The sequence below is a fragment of the Pinus tabuliformis genome, chromosome 9 (assembly GCF_031772625.1).
Source record: "Pinus tabuliformis cultivar Carrire ecotype Pingquan chromosome 9, CPIR1, whole genome shotgun sequence".
NCBI lineage: Eukaryota > Viridiplantae > Streptophyta > Pinopsida > Pinales > Pinaceae > Pinus > Pinus tabuliformis.
Genome location: NC_142307.1, coordinates 1,754,092,674 through 1,754,113,850, shown reverse-complemented (window position 1 = coordinate 1,754,113,850; position 21,177 = coordinate 1,754,092,674). Strand labels below are relative to the sequence as shown.

The 21,177-nt window shown below is 38.3% G+C and overlaps 1 protein-coding gene across 1 annotated transcript; it reads right to left on the bottom strand.

The window, feature by feature from the left end:
- Positions 1 to 2,635: 2,635 nt before the first annotated feature.
- On the bottom strand, positions 2,636 to 4,313 carry LOC149155750 (uncharacterized). The gene is made up of 2 exons (XM_089441119.1): positions 3,592 to 4,313; positions 2,636 to 3,480 (listed from the first exon to the last, which is right to left on the bottom strand). Exons 1-2 carry the CDS (start codon positions 4,171 to 4,173, stop codon positions 2,806 to 2,808), a joined length of 1,257 nt encoding a protein of 418 aa, XP_089297245.1. The 5' UTR covers positions 4,174 to 4,313; the 3' UTR covers positions 2,636 to 2,805.
- Between the last annotated feature and the right edge of the window lie 16,864 nt (positions 4,314 to 21,177).

The following is a 21,177-nucleotide window of genomic DNA, read 5'->3' as shown; positions in this document are numbered from 1 at the left end:
GCATTAATCGGCGACATGTGGATTCTATTTAAGGACAGTATATGTTCTTTTGAACATATGCTCACAGTATCTGTGGATTCTATTTCAGGGCAACATACTTCTGCTTAATTTTTATTTTACAAATGGAGGAATGACTTTCAGAGATTACACAACATTATTTTTTGCAATTTGGATTCTATTAAAGGACAGTCTGTGTTTAGTTTTTATTTTAGAACAGGAGGAATGACTTTCAGAGATTACACAACATTGTTTTTGTAATTCTCTCATTTTTAATGGAGAGAATTTATCATTGAATTTATCTCAATCCCTCCCCTTAAATTGTTCCATCGATGTTATTCAATAGGTGATTCGAGGATTAGATAGGAACTCTGAAAACTCGGGATCGAGCGATCATGCATTTACCTATATTGAATCGGTTCGGTCCAGTTTCAAATATTTGTTCCAACAATGAATCTTCGGAACCCTATTTTTTTTGAAAGGATGATGGATGAAAAATTGTCCCCAATTCATCGTATACCTTTTGATCATATAGTCGACTTTCTGTGAAATACTCATTTGGCCGGGGGCTCCCGAACACATCATAAGCCAAACCCGTGCTTACAAATAACCAACCTGCAATGAATAGAGAAGGTATGGTAATGCTATGGATAAGTTGATAACCCAGTATCTAATACTAGTAATAATGTCAGCAAAGGCCCGTAGCACAACACGAGCCAATATACGACACCACCCTCCAGGACCCTGGAGAACAGTGATGCAAAATCATTTTATTCGGGTACTCCCAAGGGTGGTCGTAGGAAAAGGACACGGTCATTAATTAGTTCCACTACAGTACTTTCCTTCAGCCATAAAGATTTGATTTTGATTTTAGAATGGGGGAGTTGATTTTTAGAATTGGGGAGTTGATTGAGAATTTAAATTGTTTTATCTCAATGATGAAGAATTGATTTTTATCTTAATCAAAAAATTGATTTTTAGAGAAACTATATTGTGTTTTTTTTTTCTATATAATACTACCTAATCACCTACAGAGGATTTGAACAAGTGACCTATCGCAAGGAGTGCATTAACAATACACCCATTCATTGTCAATCCAAAGCCCCGTGGGCAGAGAAACCACATTGTTATTCTTTATGCCATTTGTAATTATTGATGAAGAATTTAAATGGCTTTACTAGATTGTTTTAGTTTAAGTGTTTCAGTTTCCAAGAATTTGAAAGATTTTCATGAAGAATTTAAATTGCTTTAATTCAAGTGTTTCAATTTCCAAAAATGTGAAAATTTTTCAGAAAATCTACTAGTTATCATTCGTAATTTATATTTAATTTATATTTATTGATGAAAAATTTAAATTTTTTCAATAAATTATTTTAGTTCAAATATTTCAATTTCCAAAAAGTTGGAAAGATTGATGTACTGGATTAACTAAATCACCTAGCTTCTACTTTCCTCCTTCACCTTTTCATTATACCATGTTTATTGATTTGGAACATTTGGTTAAATCACAGATAGTGTCATCTTTAAAGATTTCGTGGCCAATAGTTTTACATAAAATTTTACTAAGTTGAAGGATGATCATGGCCCAGCAGGCATGCAAGTGGGACCTACAATAGTCTAACTAAAATTTTACTAAGTTGAAGGATGATCATGGCCCAGCAGGCATGCAAGTGGGACCTACAATAGTCTAACTAAGTTGAAGGATGATCATGGCCCAGCAGGCATGCAAGTGGGACCTACAATAGTCTAAAGTTTGGCATGGGCATTTTTTGACTCCTGGACTATGCATTCAAGTAGCATCATCTTATACAAAGACATGGATAAGTAGTTCAAGAATACATGACTAATTTTAGAAGAAAGTTGTTTGGCAGTTGTGTTATATTTTTTTCAAGTGGATTATGTACCATGTTTGCAGTGGTTATATTGTGCGATTTGTATGAGGTGTTCATTATAATGGGCATAATTCCTTTAGACATTAACCCACAAGGTTAGCTTTAGTGTCTCAAAAATAGTTTTGGTCATGTTTGGTTCATTTTTGGTCTATTTTGTGCTTTTTAATCTAATGGGTTTTGGCTCATTGTAATTTAATTCTGGTTAAGGGATTGGGTTTTAAGATGCCACATAATACTTGAAAAGTGAGTGTATTGTGAATAGTAAGTTAAGGGATTGGGTTTTAAGATGCCACATAATACTTAAAAAATGTATTGTGAATAGTAAAGTTAATGCAGGTAATGCTAAATTAGAGTAGTTTTTGTTATTAAAAGTTTATATAGTAAGTGTCTATGTATTGTGTGTACATTTCATTATTTACTTTCTAATTTTGTTTGAATGTGTAGACCATACATCACTTAAAAATATTTAAACTTATAACTACATCATATTTAAACTTATAACTGCATCCAATCTAAACTTATAACTGCATCCAATCTAATACTGATTGGTCATACTTGAACAGGATAACATTGTACACTTGCGAGTTGTCTAACCACATCCTCAAAACTTTTAATAAGCCGTGTAAAAATGACATATGCATTGAAGGGAAACACAATAAAAATTCAATTGATAGAACAAACCCTCTAAAAACATGAAAAAAAGGACCAGACAAAAAATGAAAAGAGAAAAAATTTTCCATTTCCACATGAAAAAGAGACTTATTATGAATAATATTAAAAGGATGATCATAACAAAGACCACTATTAGACATTATATCTCAAACATATTCCTATAATGTGGACCGAAAGAAAATTTTGAAAGTTCATAAGGTTGAAGGTTAGGAGATAGAAGGAGCATAAGATTACTCTCTGGAAATTAAGAATGCGCCTTTTTCTCTGCTCCATCAGGTGTTCCTCCGAAGGGGTGACACACTGACAGGGTCCAATTTAGAGCTAAAGGATTCCATCTCAGCCACAATCTGAACCAGGTCCCTTTTGTAATTAAGCTTATGTTATTGTTCCCAACTGCGGATGACCCCTTTGAAAGAATTAAGTTTCTGCAAATACGAGTCCATACTGACAGATTATCCTGATAGGCACCCACCGGCCAATTATCTCTCACAAGGGATAATAAGGATTGCTCCTGCAACCACATCCTATTAAATTTGAAGGGGATGTTAAATCGAGAAGTCTCCCCTCTCCATTGCATAATGATCAGCAAATGGTTCGATAACTTAGTCTGTTCCACCCAGGACCTACAATTTCCAAAAAGTGACTGAACCTTATCATGGACCATGAATCTGTCCAGTCGCTTCGTAATATGATCTGAACCTGACCTACCATTGTTCCAGGTAGGAGCCAGAGGAATAACCTTCGCATCACAAAGAGAGTTGTTCGCGAACAATCTGTGAAGATATGGGCCAAGTGGGTCGGGTCTGCTACAAAGTCCCCAACATTCACCAGAAGAAAGTGTAGCATTAAAATCACCCGCAATAAGAATGGATTCAATCTGAAAAATGCCACAATCTGCCATCCAGTCCCAGAAAACCCTCTGCGCACGGCAAGGAGCATATAAATTAAGGAAATGTAATCGATATGAATAACCCCTGAAAAATCCAATAAGAAGAATACCTGCAAATCATTTGAAAGAAAAAACATTCACCCAATGAGGATTCCACTGGACCACCATACCGCCATGTAGTCCACAAGAATCAGTGGCAACAAGATACCAATTCGGATGAATGGATCGAAAATATGCAATGTCCTTCTCCTTGGTGGCCATAGTTTCCTGGATAATGATCATGAGCGGATGAACAGAATCGAACAAAAACTTTATCGAGGATATTTTAGATGAATCCCCCAAACCCCGGATGTTGAGGGAGAGAAGTTTCATCTGGTCAACCCCAGGCACGGGCACAGAATCTCTAAGGGCCCGAGAGTCACCAGCAGAGATGATGGGAATGTCTCGAAGGGAACCATCCAAAGTAGCCGACAGGGATTTAGCAAGGGGCTTCCCACTAAAATGTCTACTCCCTCTTCCACCCTTCCTACGAATAGTAATATTGATAGCCGACCCAGGACTAATTACCAGAGACTTGGGAGGCTTATGGGCACCATTCGCCTTATGAATGGAGAGTGCTGGAAGATCCATAACAATATTTTTCATAAGGAGATCTATATCACTTCCCACCGAGTTGTGAGGGGAAGAATCAATAAAGTATGCATCATTCGGAGGAGATTTCATACTTCAGAGAGGAAATAGGCCCAGTGACATCCATCGAGGAGACATTCGGAGGAAGGGAGACTCCCCAAATCTGAGGAACCGAGGCAGGGCCTCGGGGATCCTGAGTGTCAAGTGCTGAGGGCTTGTATGGCAGAGAGGCATCCAAGTTAAAAGGGCGACCAGCAGGTGTTGATTCCTAAAATTATAGAGAGTTTTACTTAGCTGACGGATGATCATAGGCTAAAGCCAGCCCGCATCCCAGTGGGACCTACAACAGTCCAAAGTGACGGATGATCATAGGCTAAAGCCAGCCCGCATCCCAGTGGGACCTACAATAGTCCAAAGTTTGGCATGGGTGTTTTTTTGACATTGTGAAAAGCAACATCCCCAACAAATGTGGTGTCTTCTTTTCCGCAAACTTACACCATTAATTCTCTATGACACTGGGTTTGGGCCGAGTTGTTGGCCTTACACTTTGCCTAACAAGTTCACAATATAAAGAGTCTGCAGGATTTTGGCAATTCATGTGTAGTCATTGACTCGCTAAAAGATGTAAGCATGATTAACAATCTTCACCTTTCACCATAGAAACAAAGGATTCGGCAGCTCTAGGATTTCTTTGAATATCTATGAATCTAACCCATGTGGCATCAGGGACATAATTGTAAGGCTGACTTTCCCTCCAAAAAGGTGTTGGTTTGATTTCTTTGAATATCTATGAATCTAACACATGTGGTATCAGGAACATCACTGTAAGGTTAACTTTCTCTCCAAAAGGGTGTTGGTTTTTGGGGCTGGTTCGGGGAAGATCTCCAAAAGGGTGTTGGTTTGATTTCTTTGAATATCTATGAATCTAACACATCTGGCAGCACAGCAGGAACATCACTGTAAGGCTGACTCTCTCTCCAAAAGGGTGTTGGTTTTTGGGGCTGGTTCGGGGAAGATCATCAATTCCATTCAGTTACACGCATAATCAATTATGTTCATTTGAACTTTTTTTTGGTAGGACTTTCCTATTTTCCGGATTTTCGTGTTTACATGTCCATTATTCACCCAGCTACGGGGAAGAGTAGCACAAGATTGAACCCAAGACTCCTTGTTCCGTGAGACTTTATTTCTATGGCCACTGCCACTTGAACTACCCTAAGCTGATTGCTCATCTGAACTTTTAGATTGAACCCAAGACTCCTTGTTCCATGAGACTTTATTTCTATGGCCATTGCCACTTGAACTACCCTAAGCTGATTGCTCATCTGAACTTTTACTATGTATACTTTGATTTAATAAATGGCAAGTATGGTTTTTTTGATAAGTGTCTCAATTATTCAATTTTGTATAATGTAATTCTTATTTTACTTTTGAAATAAAATAATTATTTTTAATTTAAAATTTAAAATTAAGAAATAAAAATCACTTAAATCAATTTTATATACACTTATACTTTTATCTAAATTAAAATTTAAAATTCTTTAATTAGTATGAAAATAAATCGTTGTGTGATAATTACATATGAGAAAATATCGTCAACGCATTTTGAACCAACTAGTATGGTTCATTTTCAGGACCAGATCTTGGCATCAAATTAAATAGATGTAGAGAAATGTTAACTAACCATTAGAATATAAGAGAGTTAGATCTTGGCATCAAATTAAATAGATGTAGAGAAATGTTAACTAACTCTTAGAATATAAGAGAGTTAGATCTTAGCATCAAATTAAATAGATATAGAGAAATGTTAACTAACCTTTAGAATATAACAACTTGTTTGACTCAAGAATTATTATTAATAAAGAATGTATTTATAATATAAAAATTACTTGATAATATGGAATAGATTAAATTTGTTATTAATAATATATTATTTTAATTAAAACACAGTCCTAAATTTAATGATGAAATGGTCAAATTTAATAAAATAAATTATAGATAAATTTAAAATATAAAACAAAATAAACTAAAAAGTAAAAACAAATGAAATTAATTTTATTATTATAAATAATATTATTAATAAAAAGAATTAATTTTATTAATGCTAATAATATTATTAAATCAAAAGGAAGGTCTTCTAACTAGAATTAAATAATATAGTCAAATTTAATTGTTTATCAAAATAATAAAATTAAATTAAAATTAATAATAATAATAATAATAATAGTAATAAAATGAAAAAAATGAAAACATAGGAATGTAGGGCAGGGATCCAACATCTGCTAATACCCCAACCATCGTCTCTATTCAGATTGATTGGCATCTTTTCAATTTCCAAGGACTTCCTAAACTTACGGTAATGAAAATGGTCAACCCTTGCAATGACCCTAGTCTCTTCAATGCATATTGTATGATTTGTCTTTTCTACATGTTCTGCCAAAGCTGAGGAGCAGGACCTTCCATGTTTGATGTCAGTTGCGTGCTCATAAATCCTATGATCTATTGATCAATCAATTTCACCAATGTATGTGTTGGAAATAATACTGAGGGGGGGGTGAATCAGTATTATCACATCAATAAAACTTTTTCATTTCCATATTCAGATTCATATATGCTACTTCCACAACTTCTTATGATTCAGTTAGTTGATCCTTAATGAGTGCATTAGAACATTATTAATCATATGAGCAGTAAACCAGAGCAGTAAAATAGAACAGATCATCACACACACAAGAAGCACACATGAACACCATGATGTAAGGTGGAAACCCAATGTGGGTGAAAACCACCTGCTGCAAGTCGTCTCAATCTTCTTTAATAAGAAATACCTTTTACAATAGTTCTGTACTGGTGTAGACTTATACCCTAAGTTACCAGAAAACGGATACGGTAACGGATACTGGTACGGGGCTTGAAACGGATACGGCAAATTTTCAAAAAATCTGGATACGATACGGCAGGAAGCGACACATAATAAATATATATATATATATATATATATATATATTATTACCATTCATATTTCAGAATCTAAATTATCATCTATGATCTATCATGATTCATGATTCATCATCATCAATTCAAGTTTCAATTTTCAACATATGCCATATGGCATAAACGTTCAACATTGCCATCATCATTAACGATTATTATAACATTCATGATTCAAGTTTCAAGTTTCAAGTTTCAACATATCATCAAGTTTTTGTTTCAAATTTCAAACATCAAGTTATCAACATGACAAGTTACACAAACACCATCATTACCAGTGAACTGTGACTGTGACAGTGAATTGTGACTGTGACACTGAACTGTGACAAGTGAAAACTGAAAAAGTTAAAACTTTAAAAGTCTTCTTCTCCTGCATGTTAGGCACAAGCCTAGGCCCTATACATAAGAACTTCCAAAGCTACAAAATCAACAATCATGAGCAAAATCAGTGTAATAGGAGTCAGGACTCAGGACCTTCCTTTTCTCAGTCACTGCAAAGGTACATGACAATGACCACGGAACTCTTACACAATCTGTGTAAATTCTAATTATGGGCACCTTAATTTAGCAGAAACAATAAATAGCCACCTTAGAAGCAGAACATTCTAGTATGACGAAGAATATGGTTGTAAATCTGAGCAACAGATCCCAGTCAGGAGCTTCAAATAAAAGAATGTCAGTTATTTCAGCCCATGGGGAGTTAAAGTAAGAAAAAACTGTGCACCAGCTAGTTGAAGATTATGGAAATTGGAAAGCAAGGCTGGCTACTGGCTGCTATTTAATGTCAGGCTTCAGCCTGGATGAGGCTGCCAGTCATTATGAGTTTCATTAACAGTTATATATTTTTAAACCCATTAGTATATTAGGAGTCTTTTATCAAATTAATAACTACAGCAAGAACAGGACTTTTAAGTTTTTGCCCAAAGACATCTGTAAATTTTATATCTAGCACTAGCAGGCTAGGAGATGTCTTTTTTGTATAAGATCTCTGAACATGAATTATGTGTGTAATAATAATTGTGTATGCCTGCAAGTTGCAACAGCTCTTTATGATGTAAATTTCCTAGTTCGAGTTAATTTTATTAAGAAGAACTGAAGAACTAGTCAGCACTAGCAGCATTTAACTGTTAATGTTTGTCTTTTTCACATATTCTAATTTCTAAGTTAGGATTCACTAGATGACAACTTAAGATCCACTCTTTGATTATCTTGAATTTTTTTCACTGCCCTACCACTCTCCAGATTGGTGAGGTGGACTCTTAGCTTTCTGCTGTGTTTTCCAAAAGTCTTTTGCTACTAAAATGCTTAGGTGGTTTGTTTCTATGTAACCAAGAGCAAGTAGTCACGTTCAGGTGAATTGGACTGTGTGTTGTAGTGAGAATTCGAAGGCTTGGTCCATTTCTGTTAGTTAAACAAGTCAATGACAAGCAAAATTTGCTGCAAAGGGCTTTAAAAAAAATGTGTCTAAGCCAGGGCTAGGTAAGGTTAACCGTTGTGCATGTGCATTGTGTTCCTGTATAGTGTATACATATTACATATACTGGCCTAGCCTGCTGTTTTTGAGTTAGAACTTTGAGATTGCTACGATGTCAATGTCTGGACTCTGAAGTCTGTGGGCAACAAACATAGTTATGGTCCGAGACTTGCAAACAATTTTTGGACTAACTGTTTCTAAACATGTTTTTGTCCCAAAGTCAAACCCTCCCTTTCAAAAATTCAAAGACTAGTATATACTATAAACTTATAAAGCCTTTAGAAACTCTATAGCAGAGAACAAGGAAGAGTCTAGACTCTACAGCGTTTGAACTTTGAATCCCTTGGAGGCCGAGTTTAAGCTAAGGAGCTTGAATCGCAGGTAACAATCAAATATCAATTGTTCATAGATATTAGTGAGTTCTCGGGCCAGTTTTCTGAGCAGATTATAGTGAGTTCTCGGGGCAGGTTCTAAGTAGTTGTAATCGCATTGTTCAAGAAGGAGATTCGTGTCACAGGTGTGAGTATTCTTTGATAAACAAGCTCATGTTTCAGAGCAAAGATTTGACTATCCAAGCTGTTCGATTTCCAGTGGTGAAGGAGCATATAAGAGGCTGAAATTCTAGCTGAAGGAGAGCACACTGTGTGTGGAAAATATCAGTCCATAACCCAGTGTAAAGAGGACCTCGCAGAACCTTCTTCAAAAACTAAGGGAAGCAATCACACACATACAGTATCTGCTTTAAACTTTTAAAGTTTAATACCATCAAATGAAGTCCAAAAATCAACGTTTTTTCCTGGCTGCTAATAGTGTAGACTCTGGAGATGAATCGAATGATAAAAATAGACAGCTGATCAGTGATAAGTTGTGTACCTTGTCCAACGATGCCGGCAGGTTCAAACTTCAGTGACAGTAACTTTCAATAGGGAGCGAAACTCTCAGCGGCGGCACTGGGCAGTGAACTCAGTGGCGGCAGTCAGCGCTCTTGTCGTTTAGGGATTAGGTTAGGGTAGATACTAGAATGAATAATAAACCGTGCCATAAAGTTAAACCACTTCAAAACCTAAAATGCCAAATTCTGAAAATCTGTTCCCGGCGGGCAAGTTATCAGCGACGAAACGTATTGAAATTTTTTAAATACGAATCACGATTTTGCTGAAACGTTTTGAAAATTTTGAAATACGTTTTAGGATTTTCTGAAACGTATCGGTTTTTTTTAAACGGGAGGTTTTTTCCATGAAAACGCCTGAAAAACGGCAAAAAAAAATTCGATACGTTTCCAAATCACCAAAAACGTTTTTAAGTCGTTTTTTTGCCGTTTCTGGGGTGAATACGTATCTGAAACGTAAAACGGCGTTTTGGCCCTTCAGGGAGCCGTTTCCGGTATCTTAGCTTATACCAATACACAGGCTTCTACCTGCAGAAGGCTACAACCTTCTCTCGTTCTCCAGACTCTCCTGGAAGGGAGCTACAACCCCCTTTGCGCAGGCTGCTACCTGCTGAGATGCTCCAACCTTTACTTGTTTTTCAGCTGCTACTAGAAAGGGAGCTACCACCCCCGTAGCTCTTGTACTAGCTAAGATACTAGTACGTAGGCGCCGGCCTACAGTCTTCTCTCCTACGGGTACCACGCTTCATACATTTTCAGACTCGATACACTTGAAGCACAACACATAATCTGAAAGGCCACGTTTCATCCAATTTTAATACTGGACCCATAAATATCATTGAAGCACATAATCAATCAATCTTCTGAATCACCCAATCACCAGATCAATACATATACAAGGATAATATGAGTGTTAGCAACCCGATCTAGTCCATTAGATCCATTACTAGATCTCATCCATCAACACAATCAATCAAACTGAATATGTAGAATACTGACACCATTAAACAGTCATCAGAACACATCAACAACCTGAACCACCTGTAACTTTAAACATCATAGCTCAAATGGTATATGCTACTACAATGAACCAAACCTGCGTACATACGTGCTTTCACCAAAGCCAACCCGCGTACAGATCTATAAATATTCAATCATGACTTGCAGCGATTTCAAACTTAAGTTATACCCAGTTCAGATCATTACAAGCATCAGTATACAGATCTAGAATAAGCATAATCAACTATATAGAGATAGTTCATTTCAAACCATTTGATCCCGATCTATCCTTAGATCTTGTTCTCCATCAACCGGTGAGATCCCTCTTTAGCTCAGATCCAGATCTGCACCATAACCCAATCACAGTATTCCAGATCTAGATATTCAATAATTCAGATGATGCTTTGCCAAATGATCTCCTTCCTCTTTTATAGCCTTAGTCCTTTCTCAATACCACGGTCCAAAACCATAGGATCAAAAAACTGTTGGACTAATACCATGAACCAACCATGAAAGTGCGTGAGATCAACACTTTTGGATGCAATACCACAGACCAAAACCATAGGATCAAAAACTGTTGGACTAATACCATGAACCAACCATGAAAGTGCGTGAGATCAACACTTTTGGATGCAATACCACGGGCCAAAACCATAGGATCAAAAACTGTCGGATTAATACCATGAACCAACCATGAAAGTGCGTGAACTTTTCTCTTGCATGAAGGGAACTTTTCTCTGCATGAAAGTGCGTAAAATTTTCTCTATATGAAATAAACTTTTCTCTGCATAAAAGTGCGTGAACATTTCTCTACATGAAATAAACTCTTCTCTGCATAAAAGTGCGTGAACTTTTCTCTACATGGAATAAACTTTTCTCTGCATAAAAGTGCGTGAACTTTTCTCTACATGGAATAAAATTTTCTCTGCATAAAAGTGCGTGAGCTTTTCTCTACATGGAATAAACTTTTCTTTGCATAAAAGTGCGTGAACTTTTCTCTACATGAAGGAAACTTTGTTGCACTATAATTTATCAAATAAATTTGCTGCACTATAATTTATCATTTGCGTGATTTGCCATCAAAGACAACACTTGTCTCATAATGCCAACAATCTCCCCCTTTGGACTTGTCATACTGAGAATTGTCATCTGATATCTCTTCCGTAGATTCATCTAGATATATATAAGTGAGTTGATCTTCTATGAGTTGTTTGCCATCAAGTACAACACATGCATCATAATGCCAACAATCTCCCCCTTTGGACTTGATGGCAACAACACCAAATCACTCTCCCCCTTTGACATCAAGGGCAAAGGGCAAACCAAGATATTCTCTTTCCTAGATAAACATTCCGCTGTCCATACTCCCCCTGAGTACCTGCTGAAATCTCTGAATGAGCTCCCCCTTTGTATATGCCAAGGTGTACCAATCGGTCCATGCCACATGCTGAAAGCTCTGCTCTTGCTGAATTGTGCTGTTCATGCTCCCCCTGTCTGTAAGCAAAGTCTGCAAAAAGGTGTTCTACAAGAACATGACTCTATACATCATACATGACCTTCCTAGCACCAAATACTCATACATACATCCATCTCCCAACCAAGTGGGGATATACCAGAAAATGACAACCAAGTACATTACATCATTCATCCCAGGCATAGTGGGGAAACCAACATAGGCCGTTACATGACCTTGATATGACTGAAATATTTCATCAAATGACTACAATAGATAGAGACACACTATTACATCATGAGTCTTGATATGACCTTTACATCGAATGATATACATGACATTTATAACAGAGACCAAACACCTAAATAAGATCATGATAAACATCAGCAACGACACTGTATGATCTGCTCCATAGCATATGTCAACAACAACTAGACCAGCAACTTGTATTAGTGCATGAATCATCAAGGTATGTCCGTATCAACTCATCCTTTTGAACATAATTCTGTATATACAGAATCATTCACATTCTATCATATGTGAGAAACACCATAGCCATCCAGATCTGCATGAACCAAGTATCATCAATTGGGAATATCTGCATTAATCAACATATGTACGAAACAACCTATCATATAGGTAAGAACTCATCATCATCATGTCTCCAACAATGCAACTTTGAATAATCATCCATGTATCCAGCCAACAATCCTCATCCATATATGTGCCAAGAACAATCATAATATATGATCTTTATGCATATGACGACAACATCATATGAGTGACTCATCATCAAGTAAAGAAGATGTGAATTCAAGCTATGTACTTCTCCTTATCCTTATGAAGATCACCATGTAAGCACCATTAGAGAATCAACCACAAATCTGATCTAAATATCAACTATGTAACCCCAAGAATCATCTGAACAACTCATAATCATAGCAAAATGAATCATTTATCCATATACGCATCATCACCAAGGACTATTAACCATAATGCCAACAATTCATTAAAAGCATATTCTCCCCCTAAACCTGTGCCATCTTGGTTACTATCAGATCTGATCATGCATATCAGCAAGAAGTATCAAGACATCATTGTTATCAAGTTAGAAACAAAACACTTCTAACCATCAAGTCATTTCCACACATCATCAGCAATTGTAACCATTATCAAACAGCGCAAATAATAAACCGAATCATAACTGATCCTTTTCCTGAACCTGTCCCTTCTGCCTTTCCTCAAACAATCATATACGCGACTATGCCATAACCAACTCACGTATATACATGACTTCTCTTTAAGAAACTTGCATATGAGATTTAGGACACTAAAGTTTTACACTTCCAGCTCCCTCTGATTCTGTTATGTCTGTTTGTTGTGCTATGCCGTCTCTTTCTAACTGTACTTCTTTCTTCTTCCACATCTTCAAGTGTGATGATGATGTTTTCTCCTTTTGGTATGGTGCCCATACTTTGTTCCTACATTCCTTAGCTATATGTCCAAGCTTGTTACATGTGTAACATCTTACATGTCTCATATTTCTTCTATAGCAATCAACAGCTCTGTGACCAAACATATTGCAAGCAAAGCAATATCCATTAAAGTACCTTGAATGTGATTATATTTCTGCATGATGGTCTTGAAACCTTCTTCTTCTACATATGGCTGCAACATGTCCAAGATTATGACATACATAACATTCAACATTATTCATAGGAGGAGTAAAATATTTTCTTTGAAGAATTTCTTTCCTTGGTTGATGATGAGATTGACCTTTCATCTCCTTATTGAGCATTTCAGATTTTGCAGTCGAGTCCCTTGTCTTACTTTGTGAACTAGATTCACCTTCAATAGATTCATGAAAACCAAGACCAATTTTGATAGCAGGAGACCTTTGACTATTAAGAGTATCATCCAAGACTTTAGTACTATCTTGAAATCGCAACAGTTTATCCTTTTCTTCTAATTTACCTTTCAAGATATTTACCTCAACTTGAAGTTGTTCTTCCTTTTCAAGATATTGCTTCTTCATGTCTTCTTCAGCTTTCCTTCCTTCTTCCAACTGATGCCTTAGTTTGAGAATCTCCTTTTCTTGTTCTTCATTCAGATCCTGCTGCATTTGACGAATTCTGAAGGCACATTCTAGCTGAGATTTTAAGCTGATAACTTCGTTTACCTGTTTTTCATTAGCTTGGAGTAGATCTTTATTCTGTTTCCTTGATTCTTCAAGATCTTCCTTTAGCGAGCGGATTGTGGCTTCAAGACTTTCATAGTAACTGGATCTATCTCTGAGTTTCTTGATGGTTGTGCTTCTTTCATTGACTTCATTTCTTAGAGATGTTACTTCATCCTGCAACTTTTGATATTTGTCCTTGAATAACTCTCGTTGAGCCTTTTGTCTAGTAACAGCTTCTTTGAGGGCACCACTCTTTATGTTCAGAAGTCTTTCTTGTTCACTAATTTTGTTTGTCAGCCTACTAAATTCTGCTTCTATTTGATATCCTTCTTCCTCACCCATAAGAGCACATTCAGTTGTTTCGTTATCACTTCCATCTTTTCCAAATGGATGGATAGCTGGAACATCAGAGGATAGCAAATTCATACCTGATAGTTCATCTTCATTCTGAAATGATTCCGAATCTGAATCTGAATCTGAAGAGCTTCTTATACCTAATCCCCAATCGATTCTCCCACTGTCATAGTTCTTCTGAGATGTCTTCTTCTTCTTATGAGCTTTCTTCTTAAGCTTCTTTCCCATTGTTCCACGGATCTCCTTCAAGCGATCAAGCTTCTACCAAAGGACCTGCTCTGATACCAATTGTTGGAAATAATACTGAGAGGGGGGGTGAATCAGTATTATCACATCAATAAAACTTTTTCATTTCCATATTCAGATTCATATATGCTACTTCCACAACTTCTTATGATTCAGTTAGTTGATCCTTAATGAGTGCATTAGAACATTATTAATCATATGAGCAGTAAAATAGAACAGATCATCACACACACAAGAAGCACACATGAACACCATGATGTAAGGTGGAAACCCAATGTGGGTGAAAACCACCTGCTGCAAGTCATCTTAATCTTCTTTAATAAGAAATACCTTTTACAATAGTTCTGTACTGGTGCAGACTTATACCAGTACACAGGCTTCTACCTGCAGAAGGCTACAATCTTCTCTCGTTCTCCAGACTCTCCTGGAAGGGAGCTACAACCCCCTTTGCGCAGGCTGCTACCTGCTGAGATGCTCCAACCTTTACTTGTTTTTCAGCTGCTACTAGAAAGGGAGCTACCACCCCCGTAGCTCTTGTACTAGCTAAGATACTAGTACGTAGGTGCCGGCCTACAGTCTTCTCTCCTCCGGATACCACGTTTCATACATTTTCAGACTGGATACACTTGAAGCACAACACATAATCTGAAAGGCCATGTTTCATCCAATTTTCATACTGGACCCATAAATATAATTGAAGCACATAATCAATCAATCTTCTGAATCACCCAATCACCAGATCAATACATATACAAGGATAATATGAGTGTTAGCAACCCAATCTAGTCCATTGGATCCATTACTAGATCTCATCCATCAACACAATCAATCAAACTGAATATGTAGAATACTGACACCATTAAACAGTCATCAGAACACATCAACAACCTGAACCACTTGTAACTTTAAACATCAAAGCTCAAATGGTATATGCTACTACAATGAACCAAACCTGCGTACATACATGCTTTCACCAAAGCCAACCCGCGTACAGATCTATAAATATTCAATCATGACTTGCAGCGATTTCAAACTTAAGTTATACCCAATTCAGATCATTACAAGCGTCAATATACAGATCTAGAATAAGCATAATCAACTATATAGAGATAGTTCATTTCAAACCATTTGATCCCGATATATCCTTAGATCTTGTTCTCCATCAACCGGTGAGATCCCTCTTTAGCTCAGATCCAGATCTGCACCATAACCCAATCACATTATTCCAGATCTAGATATTCAATAATTCAGATGATGCTTTGCCAAATGATCTCCTTCCTCTTTTATAACCTTAGTCCTTTCTCAATACCACGGTCCAAAACCATAGGATCAAAAAACTGTTGGACTAATACCATGAACCAACCATGAAAGTGCGTGAGATCAACACTTTTGGATGCAATACCACGGACCAAAACCATAGGATCAAAAACTGTCGGACTAATACCATGAACCAACCATGAAAGTGCGTGAGATCAACACTTTTGGATGCAATACCACGGGCCAAAACCATAGGATCAAAAACTGTCGGACTAATACCATGAACCAACCATGAAAGTGCGTGAACTTTTCTCTTGCATGAAGGGAAATTTTCTCTGCATGAAAGTGCGTAAACTTTTCTCTATATGAAATAAACTTTTCTCTGCATAAAAGTGCGTGAACATTTCTCTACATGAAATAAACTCTTCTCTGCATAAAAGTGCGTGAACTTTTCTCTACATGAAATAAACTTTTCTCTACATAAAAGTGCGTGAACTTTTCTCTACATGGAATAAAATTTTCTCTGCATAAAAGTGAGTGAACTTTTCTCTACATGGAATAAACTTTTCTCTGCATAAAAGTGCATGAGCTTTTCTCTACATGGAATAAACTTTTCTCTGCATAAAAGTGCGTGAACTTTTCTCTACATGAAGGAAACTTTGTTGAACTATAATTTATCAAATAAATTTTCTGCACTATAATTTATCATTTGTGTGATTTGCCATCAAGGACAACACTTATCTCATAATGCCAACAATATCCCCCTTTGGACTTGTCATACTGAGAATTGTCATCTGATATCTCTTCCGTAGATTCATCTAGATATATATAAGTGAGTTGATCTTCTATGAGTTGTTTGCCATCAAGTACAACACATGCATCATAATGCCAACAGTATGGAGTCCCACAGGGGCACAAAATGATGTAAACACATTTCCCATCTCTAGGATTCACAGGGTCCTTTACTGATCTTAAAGAGCTTTGAATAGTGTTAAGGGGCCTAAATGTCGAAGGAACCTTATGCTTTTTCAGGATCCTTGCAATCTTATCTGTGGTCCCTTGAATAAACGGAAGATGCACCCCAGAAAATTGATCCTTAAGATCTTTTTTATTTCTAGGACCTTTTTCAGCCTTAAGAAAATCTCTAAGACATTGGTACCTACTTTAACCATTCTTCTTAAAAACATTGAGGAGTGGGCTTTTCCAACTTTGAGGTGGCTTTCATTAGAAACTCGTAACACCTGAGTGGCTAAGGTGTTGAGAACACCTAGCTTTTGATTCATTTCTTACACATGGATGACTCCAGTCGTATATTGTAGACTCCATGGGTGTGTGGTCATAGTTACCTCTTGTTAAGCAGATGATATGTGGGTTTCAACCCCCTCTGGGACACACCGAGGAACTCCCTAGATTTCCTCTTAAGTTTTGGACTCGCCATGCATTGACTGAGATAGGAAATGTTGTGGTTTGTTTCATCTACATGGATCTATGTACTCTTGGATCTCAAGACAAACGGGTCACGTGGATTCTGGTTGAGGTAAATTATGTGGATGGCCTCCTCGATATCATTGATTTAGCTTGGACTTGAATTCATGGTTTGAATGAGGAAGTACATAGAAGGGCGAGGTCGAGCCCTGGAAGAAGGACATTTGTGGCGCAAGTTCAACCTGACTCTGAAAAAAGGTTTTTCTCTTTCTGATCTGGATTTAAACAGGAACGCAATAAATTACAGAGATAACCATAAACATAAAGATTCCGTGGAAATAATACTTCATTTCATTAATGTAAAATACTGAAATATGCTTACAAACATAAATGGAAATAAACCAACTAGGGCGATGGTAGCTTATCTCTAAGAAGAGATGTGGTGGCTACAAGCCTCTGAACTGTGTTACAATGAGACTTGAAGGCCTATTTATTGTTGAGAAACAATGGAAAACCTAAACATCCAAAAACCTAACCCTAGAAGATGAAACGCCAAACTGTGGGCCTCGTTTGGGTAAATTGATACATCAAATTCCCGGGGTTGTAACTTTGGCATACGATCTCCGTTTGATGCACACAATATCTCGTTAAAAAGATATATCCGAGAACTACAACTTTTGGAAGAGAAACATCAGTCCATGGACCCATGTTGCTCCCAGTTTTCCCAAAAAACGTCGTTTAGGGTCTCAAAACGGCTCCGGAAGTTCAGGAACTGAAACATTGCTAAAAATAGTAAACTATGCTACAACTAAGGAAACTGAAAACCTGAAAGAAATAATAGTGGGGGTCCAAGTGGACTTGGCGGGTGGCCACCAATATCCACCTGGATCATTCCTCCCCCCTTAGGAAGCAATGGTCCCCATTGCGTTGAGTTCCTCCATGAGATGAGGAAACTTCTGCTGAACTTGCTCCCTAGTGAGCCACTTGCCCTGTTGAAGGAGTTGGCCTGCTTTGACAACTCGATACAGTTGGATATTCTGCTGGCGAGTGTGCTTGATCTATGCATCCATGATCCGATCAGTTGCAGCTTGTTCCATGCAATCTGGATTTAACTCTGTGAGTGTGAGCTATTCTGCAATGTCGGATGTGTCTAGTAATGGTGGAAAGTATGGCTGAAGGTGGTCCACATTGAACACTGGGTGCAGGTCAAGGAATGGGGGAATGCTGAGCTCAAATGAATTATCTCCCACAACCTTGGTAATGGTGCAAGGACCATATCGAAGTGGTCTGATTTTCTGATAGGCTCCGGTAAGGCGCTCCTTTTGCAAATGCAACCAAAATTTGTCGCCCACCTAAAACTTGTGTGGCACCCGATGTTGATCATGTTGTTGCTTGTACTTGGCATTTGATTTCTCCAGAATGTCATGGACCTACTGGCGAATATGTTGGATGAGCTCAATGAAGTTGTTTGCCTTATCTGTTTCTGACTGGACATGAGCCGAATCTGCGTGAGTAGCTACAAATGGCATGGCCACATCAATGGGACATAGTAGCTGGAATCCCAAGCCCACCTGAAAAGGGTTGTGGCCAGTCAAGCTATGGAGAGCCCAGTTGTAGCTATGCTAAACATAGGGGAGGCTCTCGTCCCATGTGTGTGGATGCTTTGAGTTGTACATGTGCAGAATCTGTACGATCATCCTATTGACAACCTCTATCTGGCCATCAATTTGAGGATGGAAGGTTGTGGACTTAGTGAGTTTGGTGTCCAGCATCGACCAAAGGCTGGACCAAAATGTACTAAGGAACTTGTTGTCCTGATCTGAGATGATAGACTGTGGGATACCAAAGTGTACCCACACTCATTCAAAGAAGAGTTTAGCAATGGATTTTGCTGTGATATTCTTCTTGCAGGCTCCCATAATGGCCATCTTCGAGAACCTGTCAACGACCACAAAAACACAGTTGTTTCCATGCTTAGTGGAAGGAAGGCCTGACATGTAATCCATGGAGATGGATTCCCAAGGTCGACTAGGGGTAGGCAGCAGGGTATAGAGGCTTTGCTTCTTGATGGTTGATTTGGCAATGGCACAGGCAGTGCATGATCTAATGTACTTCTTGACATCCTATCGAAGATTCGGCCAACATAAATACTTGTGTAGTATTGCCACCGTTTTCTCGACCCCGAAATGCCCAGCAGCCCGACTGTAATGTGCTTCCCAAATCATCTTGGCACACTTGCTTGAAGGAACACAAAGGTGACCTAGGTGGCACAATAGCGCATCCTGGAGGTGAAAATCTGGAGTTTCTGGTATGTGTGGCTGAATTCTGGGTCGCTTTTGTAGAGAAGTGGCCAATCAGAAGTCTTGTGCCCACAAGAGTTGAGCACGATGGTTAACACCATGATCGGTGGTCGACTGAGGCAATCTACAACATTATTGGTGCTTCCCTTCTTATACTTGATATTCAAATGGAACTGTTGCGGGTATGTGGACCACTTCTGATGGCAATCATTCTAAAATTTCCCTTGGGTCTGTATGAACTGTAGGGGTTGGTGGTCTGTGTGGATGACCGTTCCTTCCCCAAAATGTAATGCTTCCATTGTCGGTAGACCTACACAATGGAATACATCTCTTTGTCATAAGCGAGATACTTCTGGACTATGTCTGAAAGTGTCTCACTGTGATATGCCCTTGGATGCCTGTGTTGGGTAAGGACTGCCCCAATAGCATAGTCAACGACATCTGTCTCGACCTCAAATGGTTGTTGCAAGTCTGGTAATGCGAGCATTGGTGGCGAGCAGAGGCGATCTTTAAACTCTATGAATGCCTTCTGTTGAGATTCATACCAAAAGAATTTTGCTTTCGCTCCTCCCTTGGTGACTTGACTCAAGGGCCAAGTGATATGAGAAAATCCCAACATGAACATGCGGTAGAAGTTGGCAATACCTAGAAAGATGCAGAGCTCTATTAGAGTGGTTAGAGATGGCCAATCCCGAATGACTTGGATCTTGGCTGGATCCACATACACCCCCTTTTCATCAATAATGTATCCCAGCTACTGAACTTGGGTCATGCCAAAAGTGCATTTCTCCAAATTGGCACATAACTTGTGTTGCCACAGTGTTTGGAGAACTTGTCGGATGTGCTGGAGATGCTCTTCCCAACTCTAGCTGAAGATCAGGATGTCATCCAAGTATACCACTACAAATGAGTTGGTGAATGGCCACAAGATGTCATCCATTAGCCTCATGAAGGTTGCAGGAGCATTTGTCAATCCGAAAGGCACAACTAACCATTCAAAAAGGCCCTCCTTGGCTTTGAAGGCAGTCTTCCACACATCGGAGGGTTCGATTGGTACTTGGTGATATCCTGACTTCAAATCGATCTTGCTGAAATATTTTTCCCCCTCCAGTTGGTCCAGGGGGTCATCAATCCATGGGATTGGGTACCTATTATGGACATTGATCTTCTTTAGTGCCTGATAAACAATACAGAGTCTCCAAGTCCCATCCTTCTTCTGTACCAACATGATCGGGCTCCCACATGGCGATGAACTCGAACGGATGTGACTTTTTTGCAGCAGCTCCTGAATCTACCTCTTGATTTCATCGTTCTCCAGAACAGAGCGCTGATAGATTGGTCCATTGGGTAGTGGCACACCTAGGGTTAGATCGATGGAGTGCTTGAACTGACAGTGCAGAGGAACCCCTGCGGGGGAGGTGAAGATGTCCTCGTACTCCTCCATGACCTTGTCCATCTATAGTTGTCGTGTGGAGGGGCCCTGTCTGGAGGTCGTGGCCACCGTCTTCTTCTTTCCTTGAGGGTGTATCA